The sequence below is a fragment of the Odontesthes bonariensis genome, chromosome 8 (assembly GCF_027942865.1).
Source record: "Odontesthes bonariensis isolate fOdoBon6 chromosome 8, fOdoBon6.hap1, whole genome shotgun sequence".
NCBI lineage: Eukaryota > Metazoa > Chordata > Actinopteri > Atheriniformes > Atherinopsidae > Odontesthes > Odontesthes bonariensis.
In genome coordinates, this window is record NC_134513.1 from 27,689,063 (window position 1) to 27,700,618 (window position 11,556).

The 11,556-nt window shown below is 39.1% G+C and overlaps 2 gene segments (V, D, J or C); one reads left to right on the top strand and one right to left on the bottom strand.

Annotated features, from left to right (window-relative positions):
* The first annotated feature begins 2,029 nt into the window (after positions 1-2,029).
* Positions 2,030-2,507, top strand: LOC142385704 (immunoglobulin kappa variable 2-29-like). The segment is given in 2 exon segments: positions 2,030-2,084; positions 2,197-2,507. Coding segments are annotated over 2 exon segments (366 nt in total).
* Positions 2,508-9,411: 6,904 nt separating this feature from the next.
* LOC142385705 (Ig kappa-b4 chain C region-like) lies at positions 9,412-10,936 on the bottom strand. The segment is given in 3 exon segments: positions 9,412-9,881; positions 10,559-10,640; positions 10,928-10,936. Coding segments are annotated over 3 exon segments (432 nt in total).
* Positions 10,937-11,556: the final 620 nt, after the last annotated feature.

The window sequence follows — 11,556 nt, forward strand, 5'->3', positions numbered from 1 at the left end:
TCCAAGCCAAGCAGAGCAACATCCAAGCCAAGCAGAGCAACATCCAAGCAAAGCAGAGCAACATCCAAGCAAAGCAGAGCTTTTAACACACTTCACCTGACCCACCTAGGAAGTTAAAATCACCGTGAGCTTGCATTTTTTTTTTCTATCCACACAATTAAACAAACCATAAAGCATAACACAAATGACCTCTGTCATTGCTGTTCATGCCATCAATTCCGGAAGCGGTTTTAATGATTTGACTTCATCCCAAATTATTTTCGATCTTAATCAGTATCTTTCATGCAAGTTAAGCCCTACCAGTGGCTCTTGTTTTATTTAAACAGAGGCACAGCTGCACAATGTCTTTTTTTTTTTTTTTTTATTAAAACCGAGCCACCTAAAAATGTATCCACTGTTTCAAAAATTATAATTCCCAGAGCTCATTTACCAGTTGAATAAATATTCAAAGGTAGTTCAGTCAGCCAAGTACACTTGGGCTCCATTACCAATAACAATACAAAACATGTATATCAACTGATTGCTATACAGAATCAAATTACAGAAGCTGTATGCAACAATTGCTGTGCAGCAAATCTCCTAACAACTCATCCAAATCTAAATTTTTGCACGTTTAGACTCAATACTGAGAATTGCTAAACCTGTGAGTCTGTTCTCTGACATAGTTGAACGCAGGTGATTTTGATGAGTTTAAGAGCTGAACTCCTCTGTATGGTTCCAAACACAGTTCTGCTAGCCTTAGCCACCACTAGTATACTAGCCAACGCAAACTAGCAGACTTTTTAAGAACGGTTCATAGAACAACAATGATATGAAATGCCACACTTCAATTTGTTCAGTTCAAGATGTCAAAGGCTAGCCAGTAGCTAGCTAGTTCAACGTTTCCAGTTAGGTAGCGCCAGCTATCTGTTACCGAACTGGCTTGCAAAGCTATCTTGTGGCTACCGTGACATGAGGTACCCCATAGGCACAAACACTCCACACCCCGACACGACAGGTGCGCCGCACCCATCAGACTGTAATGCATACATACCACAGCCGTGTGTAGTACCTGTTGCACCTTAGAAGCATCACCGCGAGGATCCAAACGGACCAATCGGGAGGATGGTTTGTAATCCAAATGTGCCGGCATAAGACCCGCACCACACAGCTACAGTCACGCAAAATCATGTGAATCGGTGTAAAATAAGCCGCGTGTCTTACCGCGGCAAGCCCTGCCACGTACAGGAGCCCGCCGCGGCCTATCTTGACTCTGACCGCGGCGCGCTGTGACAGCCCGCCCGGTGTCACGTCTTGGCTCGGCTGGATGTCCTCCACGCGTCCATCTCAGCCGAATCTCCGCCGGCAGCGGGGATCCATGCCGGACGACAGGGTAAGCAGCACAATAATAATACTAGCATCGGCGCGTATGCTAATCGGAGCTACGTCTTGTAAGCAGAAGCAAAACTTTTTGCCCCTATGCGGGGAGCTGCTGTGGAAGGCTGCAAGCAGAGAGCAAAAAAAAGCAGTGACAGCAAACCTAGTTTAAATGAAGTGCCCCAAATGCCAGCATCCAATTGCGAGCAGCAGCTGATTACCCATTGAGCGCAGCTGGCCATAAGGGTTGGGTCGGCGTCAGCCAATAGGCAAAGGGCGCGTTGACTACGTGGTCTGCCAGAACTAACGCGATGCTCCATTTCACTGAGCACATTATCTGACATCCTGATCCTCAGAGTTACTTTGTGACTCTGAAATAACAAGTCTGCAACAGTATCACAATGGTAATGTTACCCATCTGGAGACACAGAATGAAACACTAGATCAGTTCAGCATCAGACTTTTTAATATACCACAGTGATCATGTTAATGCTAACTGCAACAGACTCATCAGTGAAAGCAGGAAACATCCCGACATGTAGAGGACAGCTCCAGCTGACTGACTCTGTGTGTTTGCATATGTGTCCTGCCTCTCTGCTCCCAGATGTTAAGAGGTCAGTGTTGATCAGTGGCTGTCCAGAGCTTTCAGAGACACTGACACACCAGCAGCACAATGATGATGATGGCACTGACTCTGCTGCTGAGCACCCTGGGGCTCCTTGTTCAGGGTGAGAAATGAGACGCATTTATCATCATTCTCTGTTATAAATGTTTTTAAACTGATGATTTTTTGTCTAGTTAGATGAATTTGTTGTACTAACTTCCGTCCTCTTTATCCAGGTTCATCAGCAGAAATCATCCTGACTCAGACTCCTGGATCTCAGTCTGTTTCTCCAGGTCAGACTGTCTCTATGAAATGTAAAGCCAGTTCAGATATGGGTAACTACCTTCACTGGTACCTTCAGAATCCTGGTGAAGTTCCTAAACTCCTCGTTTATTATGCTACAACTCGTCAGTCTGGAGTTTCGGATGGTTTCAGTGGAAGTAGATCTGGAACTGACTTCACTCTGAGCATCAGTGGAGTTCAGCCTGAAGATGCAGGAGTTTATTACTGTCAGCAGGGTGGTTACAGCTGGCCGTTTACACAGTGATACAATGTCGTACAAAAACCTCCTTCAGCTGCAGAGGAACTGAGCTGAATGAACAGCTGCAAAAAAAAACTTTACTGAAAGACAGTTGAAAGCTAAGGGTGCACAACTTTATGATCAAAGACCAAAAACTGATCAAATTACAGCACTGATCCTTAAGAAACTTCCTAAATCCTGTGAAGTTATAAAAATCCTCCTCAGCAGAAGGAAATATCGAAATAAACTCTATTTTTACTGTCATGCGCTGTGGATGACAACATTTCCGGACTATTTGTCCAAGACATTCTCAATAATATTCTGTAATCTATCTAAATCACTAATGAACCTAACATGCATGTTTTTGGACGGTGGGAGAAAGCCAGAGAACCTGGAGAGAACCCACGCATGCACAGGGAAAACATGCAAACTCCACACTGAAAGGCCCGGCTGGGACTCACACAAAGAACCCTCTTGCTGTGAGGCGACAGTTCTAACCACCACATCACCCTGCAGCCTTCTCACAAACAGCTTTTATCGTCAAATATGGATTTCATGCACAGTTCAGACCGATGTTTGAAACATATTTATCCACAAATTCCAATAAAGCTTTCGCAAATATTCCTGAGCAGAAGGACATATCAACATCATCTACATTTTCATTGGCATGGACCTTTATATGGTATCATTTCCAGACTTTTTCGAAATCCATCTGTATTCTGAATCTGATTCGTCCTGTTCAGGTGTGGGGGTGGAGGGGTTAAAGTTCACTGAAGCCCATCCTAGCTGTGTGGGAGGAGCGGTATACACGGGACATATAGCCTGTCCATCACAGGATATTTGCTCATATTTTCCTTGAAATGGCTAGTATTCTGTGAACAATAATATTTCCCTTAATAATTGTGGCAGTCATACAAGTGGTTAATATGCTAATATGATCCCGAAACATTTACAGTGCTGAACAGATATCTTTGATATTTGAATTTAAATCGAAGCCTGATATTGACCCTGTGCTTCTCTTTTTGTAAGCAGCATGCTGAATGATTTTCTTTTTTCTTTCATTTCATAGCAGAAACACAAAATCTAATAAAAATAATCACATACTTTTTATATACCTTTATTGTTCTACATTCAAAGCCTGAATAAATAAATAAAGCCTGGGTGGCCTCACAGGTCACAGAGCTGGCCTTCTCCCACAGGTCTGCAGGGAGCCTCAGGGTGCTGCTCCAGCTGTAGAGGCCGTCCTTCTGCAGCACCCCGGGGCTCCTGCTCTCCTCCAGGCTGCTGCTGCTGCTGCTGCTGCTGCTGCCCACCTTCCAGGACAGACTCCAGTCTGGAAGTGTGACCTTCCCCTTCTGCAGCTCCTCTCTGGAGGGGAACACTATCAGGGTGGGGCGGGTATTACCGAGGAGACACCAGTCAATTTAGTATACAGGAACCATAAAACTGTCACCGGTAATCTTCAGTGTGAGAGAGTTGATGTTCTCCTTTAAGAAGTTTCTGTCACATGTCATTTCTGCTCCACCAGTCACTGACTAACACATTGTTTCACTTACCTATAAGAAACCTCTCATGCATATCAGCAAAGAGAAAATCATCCCACAGCTTTACCTGAAATATCTCAAACTGTACAGAACATAAAACTAACAGATGAGATATTCTACATTTTGATTTAACATCTTCAAAAGTTTAAATATACATCAGTTAAATTAATTTTCTGGAGACCAGTTCTAACATTTCTTTTTCTTGACATGGATTGAAGTCATTATTTGAAAAAAAAAATATATATATTTTAAATAAATTTTGAAATATGACATGATATTAATAGTGAATTTAAAAGGTAGATATCTTTAACTTCCATTTGGTCAAATTTAGTCTTTGGACTTTAAAGATTCTAAAATACAGTTTGACATAAACATAGAAAAATACCATCAAAGCTGATCTGACTTGACTTCCACAAAGATAAGTAAAACTATGAATCCTGAAATAGTTTAAAATGATGAATAAACATATTTTACTCAGTTTAAGATATTCAAATAATTCCTCAAATATAGCCATCTTTAGAATATTGTTTTTGATAATAAAAAACAATATGAACATCCACCAAAAGTCCATCAGTGATACAAACTCATTGAACCGTCATACAAAAACCTCTGACTGCACAGAGACCAACTCTCTGATATTTTATGACTGAACTAAACCTAAGAGTCCTGTAGGCTGAATCATGAATAAAAAATCAAAAGAAAAAACGATCTTTCCCCTTGAGCCAAGCGTAATGTTTCTTATTACTTTTTAAAACATTTAGATTTCCTAAATCTTCCTGGATAAATTAACTTATAATAACTTAATGAATAAAAATGCTAACCAATAATTTGTTATCCAATTTTTTCTTGTCATTCTGAGCTGGATTAAGTTTAAGTTTAATGAAATTTAACTTACTTCCACCACAGTGATACAAACTCATTGAACCGCTGTGCAGAAACCTCTGACTGTAGAGACACGGCTCTCTGACGCACCAAAACCTTTTGCTTTATGTAGAATTTTATCTCAAATGAAAACTGAAAATAACAAACAGCAACAAATATCACAAATTATGTTGTTATATACAGAGAAGTAGTTTTCATTTTGTGAAAATAAGGAGCCATTTGATGCAATTTTGGGGGAATTTGGGGAGAGGCAGGGTTGATGACATACATGTATCTGCAGAAAAATGTCAGCGATAAACACGTGCATTTATTGGTAATCACCATATACATATTGTATCAGAATGTTCCAACTCCCTGTTGGAGTCAGTCAGAGCATTTCCATAGAGAGCCACTTTGCATCAGCAGCACCATGCTCCAGTGCTCTGGGAGACTTTATAGTCCTGAGAGTTGAACACTGGATGACTGACAGCTGACCTTCATGACACCAGAAGCCACAGAAATCCTCCTCATCAGAAACATGACTTTGATCTGCGTCCTCATCTGGACTCTCCTCTGCTGCTGCTTCACAGGTAAAGTCCAGAGAATCAAACTCCTCTCCTCTATGAACATCCGTCCCTCTGAAATGAAGCCGACAAAAGCATGAAGCTGCTTTATGTTTTTGTCTCTGTATCCTCAGAGTCCAGAGGTCAGGTCACAGTGACTCAGGCTGGAGCAGTGAGCTCTGCTGTGGGAGGCTCCGTCACCATCACATGTAAAACCAGTCAGAGTGTTCATGGCTCCAACCGTTTAGCCTGGTACCAACAGAGAGATGCAGAAACTCCCAAACTGCTCTTTTACTATGTTGGCAATCGAGTATCAGGGACTCCAAGTCGTTTTACAGATGGTGGATCAAACTCTGACTTCACTCTGACCATCAGTGGAGTTCAGGCTGAAGATGCTGCAGTTTATTACTGTCAGAGTGCTCATGTTATCAACAGTCAGTGGGTGTTCACACAGTGAAAAACAGTCGTACAAAAACCTCCCTCAGTCAGACTGAACAGAAACTGAACCGACAGCTGCAGAGACTGATACAGTTCACTGAGGACACACATTAGAGGTTATTATACAGTTAAAGGTTAATTCATCCATCACATCCAGGCAAAATCCATATTAATCTTATTTTTCTGATAGATTTATATATAAAAGAAATAAGGACTATATGAGTTCATGAAATATATTACCCCCATGACCTTTGACCTCAGGATAATTGTGCATCTCAACTATATGTATTAAAAAATATTTGAAAATACATTTAAAAACAAAATCCTAATTATCAGCGATTTAATACTCAAGAAGAAATCTGCACATCCTCTCAACACCATAAGATTTTTATAACATTTAACAGTATGAAAAGATTTCTATACAATTGATCTAGTTGTTGTTATCTAAAAAAGCTCAACATGACAATGATTTAAAACTATCGAAAGCTTTGATTCCACAAATATTTTCTGCAGACATATATAACTATTTATATATGTATATATATATATATATATATATATATATATATATATATATATATATATATATATATTCATAGAAAACTATTATGATAGAATACGAGCAAAGGAGCACATGTGAAGGAAACTATTTGTACAATTTCTATCTTTGTTAAATATTTTTTTAAACACCAGGTCCAAGCTGTTTTATGTCATACAGTTAAACAGAGACACTGTCTTATCACTCTGAAATAACAGTCAGTGTTTCAATGCCACCTGCTGTTATAAAACTGGTGTCCTGACCAGAGTTAAAGGCATTCACTGTGAATTTCATTCATCTATTGCCTGATTAGTACATCATCATATGACAGCAGGGATTCTTCTGATAACAAGAGGTCACATAATAATAGAAGAACATGCAATGGCAGATTCTCTTTAAAAGACAAACCAAATATACAAAAATTGTATTTTGACCTTGTAAACTGAAGTTTCTTAAATCAAATGAAGTTTTGGAAATTTCAGTAAGATGAAGAAGTTCCTTAGCATTGGAAGATAGACTACATATATAATATTCTATGATGACTGAAATGAATGAAAATTCATTATAGACTGTTTAACTGAAACCCTCTGAACAGCTTCTAAGTTGCTGTATGCTTTGATCCCAAATGTTCAGGTTTAACTTTTAAGTCAGACTGAAAGGACCCAAAACACTAAAAACACAAACCATTGTGAAAAAGATCATTTTAAGTAGAAAACTAAAAGAACATGGAGTAATAATCTCAGCAGCGAGCAGGAAACATCCTGACATGTAGAGCACAGCTCCAGCTGACTGACTCTGTGTGTTTGCATATGTGTCCTGCCTCTCTGCTCCCAGATGTTAAGAGGTCAGTGTTGATCAGTGGCTGTCCAGAGCTTTCAGAGACACTGACACACCAGCAGCACAATGATGATGATGCCACTTACTCTGCTGCTGACCACCCTGGGGCTCCTTGTTCAGGGTGAGAAACATACAACATCATTCTCTGTTTTTAAACTGATGGCTTTTCTTCCGGTTAGATTTGTTGCAATAATTCATCTCCTCTTTCTCCAGGTTCATCAGCAGAAATCACCCTGACTCAGACTCCTGGATCTCAGTCTGTTGCTCCGGGACAGACTGTCTCTGTCAGATGTAAAGCCAGCACACTTATAGGTGATGACATTAACTGGTACCTTCAGAAACCTGGAGAAGCTCCTAAACTTTTGATTTATGATACTACAGCACGTCAGTCTGGAATTCCAGAGCGTTTTAGTGCAAACGCACAACAGACTGACTTCACTCTGACAATCCGTGGAGTTCAGCCTGAAGATGCAGGAGTTTATTACTGTCAGCAGCGTAACAGCCGCCCGTTCACACAGTGATACAACCTCGTACAAAAACCTCACAGCTGGAGAGGAACTGAAAGGACTCAACAGATGCTGAGAAAATAAAACCCATCTATATATGACTACAGTTTTTATCATATTTATATGACAGCAACAAAACTTATTAAGACTAAGTTTGTGATTTGAATAATCAGTTTTTATATTTAAATTCATGTTTTGCTTTTGTGTTAGCCATTATCAAAGTATGAATGACTTCATCTTAACAAATAGAGATAAAAACTAATCAGTCTTTTATTGTATAGATTATTTTCTCTGAGCATCATCAGATATTTATCTGAGATCCATGAAGGACCAAATGTGTTGAAATGGATATCTTGGATGGGATCAGATATATCAGCATTAACTCAAAGATAAACCTCCCTAAACCTCCCTTATGCAGTCTGTTAGTTACAAATCATCTGTATCCAGGTTCTTTCACATATCTACTGGAAAAGTTTTTACTAATAGTAAATATTTTGAAACAGTTGACCAAAAACTGATTTAGTATGTTTCAATAAACCTGCCTCCCATTGTCAGCAGTGATACTGATCAAATTATGACTTAAAGAATAAACTTTTATGTCAAACAAAAACTCACAACATTTGAATGCAGACCTTGAAAAATCCATATTTTAGATCAAATTTTATTTGTCTTTTCTTCTTAGGCAATCAAGTGTGCATTTCTATGCAAAACAGCCAAACAACAACAATGATAATAATGATAATAATAATGATGATAAAGACAAGTTCCTGTTGGAGTCAGTCAGAGCATTTCCATAGAGAGCCACTTTCCATGTATGTTTAAGTGATGTTTTATTTTTCATGCACCATAAAACCTTTGCCAAAGTGTAAAGTTTAACCCTGAACTTTCTTCTCCCTTTTTTTACTGCTTTATTCAAATGTTTGTAATTTCACCCAAAGCACATTTAAAGGTGGGGTAGGGGATCTTTTTCTCTTCACACCCCCATTGCAACCAATTAATTAAAAGTTTTGACATTAATATGAAAAGTCTTAGTGGCCTCTAGAACGTACAATCTAGGAAAAACACTATCCAATCATACTGAACGGATCGTTCACAATGATTGGATTCTGATGCTGTCTATCAAACTGCAATCTGCTCCTCCCTCCCCCTCCTTCCTCCTGTGCACGTACCCTGCTCCGTGAACGAATTACGCGTCCAGAAGCTTGGCAGGAAGCTAAACTAGAGCCAGCTTGGCTAGCACCTAGCATTATTAAACGTATAGTTTGCATATACTAAATACTAAATACTAAATACGGCAACGATCGATGCTTGCTGTCAGAACAGCGCTCGTGCACGTTCATGTACTCTAGAGGCGTGCCTTCGGGGGGAAAGTGAAGAAAAGGGTTGGGACTTTTTACCTGCATGTATATTTTCAAAATGCAGCTTCGCTGGACTCAAAATCCAGGATCTCCTACCCTACCTTTAAGGCATCATTTTAAAATTGCATTAAAATATAAGAAAATGAAAAAACAAAGTATACAACAATAATTTGGCACACTTTAAATATATATATGGGTTTAAATTAGACTAAGATTAGTGATTTGAACAAGAATTCAAATGGAAACATTTTGACTTGGAAAAAAAAACAAATCTTAATAGTCTGAATTCAAGTTGAAATTTGGTGATACCTTTATTGAGACAGATGACAGGAAAAGAAACAGAAAATATATTTTATGATTAAAACAAACAGAATGCAGAAACGTTAAAATATTTGCCCAGTCCCAGTGAGTCAGGTCAGTACTGGAAACACTGGTCTGTTCTCAGTGTCTCTGAGACTGGAGTCTGGGAGGCCTGGGTGGCCTCACAGGTCACAGAGAGCACCTTCTCCCACTGGTCTGCAGGGAGCCTCAGGGTGCTGCTCCAGCTGTAGAGGCCGTCCTTCTGCAGCACCCCGGGGCTCCTGCTCTCCTCAAAACTGATGCTGCTGCTGCCGTTCACCTTCCAGGACAGAGTCCAGTCTGAGGGGAAGCCCTTGTTGGCCAGACAGATGAGTGTGGCCTTCTTCTGTGAAGAGCAGACCTCCTGCAGCTCTTCACTGGAGGGGGGCAACACTGTCAGGGTGGGACGGACATCACCTAGGAGACACCAGTCAGCTTAGAGAACAGGAACCACACACTTGTCCATAGAACAGCAGACACTTGGACATCTCAGAGCTGATTTTCTCCTTTAAGAAGTTTCTGTCAGGTTCTGCTCCACCAGTCACTGACTAACACATTGTTTCACTTCCCTTTCAGAAACCTCTGATGCACATCAGCACAGAGAGAATCCTCACACAGTTTGATCTGAAATATCTAAAACTGTACGGGAAATTTAAAATAGCAGATGTCGGCATATTTACAAAGTAAGTTTTGCTTTAGTTCCAGTTCAGAAAAGCATCTCACTCACATTAAACATTCTACATATGGAGCATAAATATTGCTTAAACAAATGAACACATGGTTTATTTTAAAGGGGATTTAAAGTAACGTATGACATTATCATTACAGAGATGTTAAAATATTTCCTCTTTAGTTTAATGTGGTTCCACTTGTTAAAAATGCATGTTTTTCTTCATTGTAGAGACAGTCTTGCCACAATATTAAAATATTTGCTCGACTTTCACAGAAATGTTGACAAATTTTAGCAAAGCTGATCTTAGCCAAGCTCTGAGGATAAATAAAAATTATGACCGATATTTTTCATTCAAACATTAAATGGAATAAAGCCCACTTAAAACTTACAGTCACTGATATTAAATACAGTAAAAACTTACTTCCAAACTCCAGTCTGGATCCTCCACCGAACGTGTACCACAGTGATACAAACTCATTGAGCCGCCGTACAAAAACCTCTGACTGCACAGAGACAAACAAACTCAGCAAAACTTTTTGTTTTTTGTGGAATTTTACTTCAAATGAAAACTGAAGATCAGACAGAGCAACAAATGTCTCACATCAGAGTTTTTATGGTAGTAGTTTTACTTTTGTGAAAAGAAGGATGGACTTATTTAATGCTGTATTGCAAAACATATGTACAAATGGTGAGATATCAGGACCGTATTGATTAACTAATAATAGTTAGATGTTCTTCCATTTTGCATCACATGTTACTGTCATACATGGTCCAACAAATGTTTATCTACTATATTCATGATTCTTCAGAAACATTCAGCTCTTATGGTTGTCTTTTTATGACATTTTTATGATGTGAAACTGTCAGAAACTTTATGAAGCTCATCTTCTGCATGTTCCAAAATGCTTTTAATGAGAAAAGAAGGGGTGTAGTACTTTTAATTCAACTTGTTTTTTATTGTTGTGGTATTTGTGGGTTATATTTTTGGTTAGATGTCAACATTGTGTTTTTTAAGCACTACTGTAGGCATGTACAAAAATACATGCAAAATAAAACATAAAACGTGCTCAGAAGAAAAGTTCAGTGTCTTCATTGAGCTATTTAGAAAATATAAATAAATCCTGAATTTCATGCCAGCAGGTGACTCATAGAAAGTTTGATGAAAAAGGCTTTTTTACCATTGTGTTACATTTCTGTTAATTAATCCTGAACACAAGATTTTAACTGCCCAACAGTTTGCTGTTGTCTGATTCTCTCTTTCATGAGCCAGATCATTTCGACAGGAGACAGATCTGGACTGCAGGCAGGCCAGTTAAACACAAACTGTTTAAGTCGCTGTGAACGAGGTCTTGCATTGTCCTGCTGATATCATTTCATTCATCTTGATGATAAACTATTTGTCTCCCCAAAACTGCAATA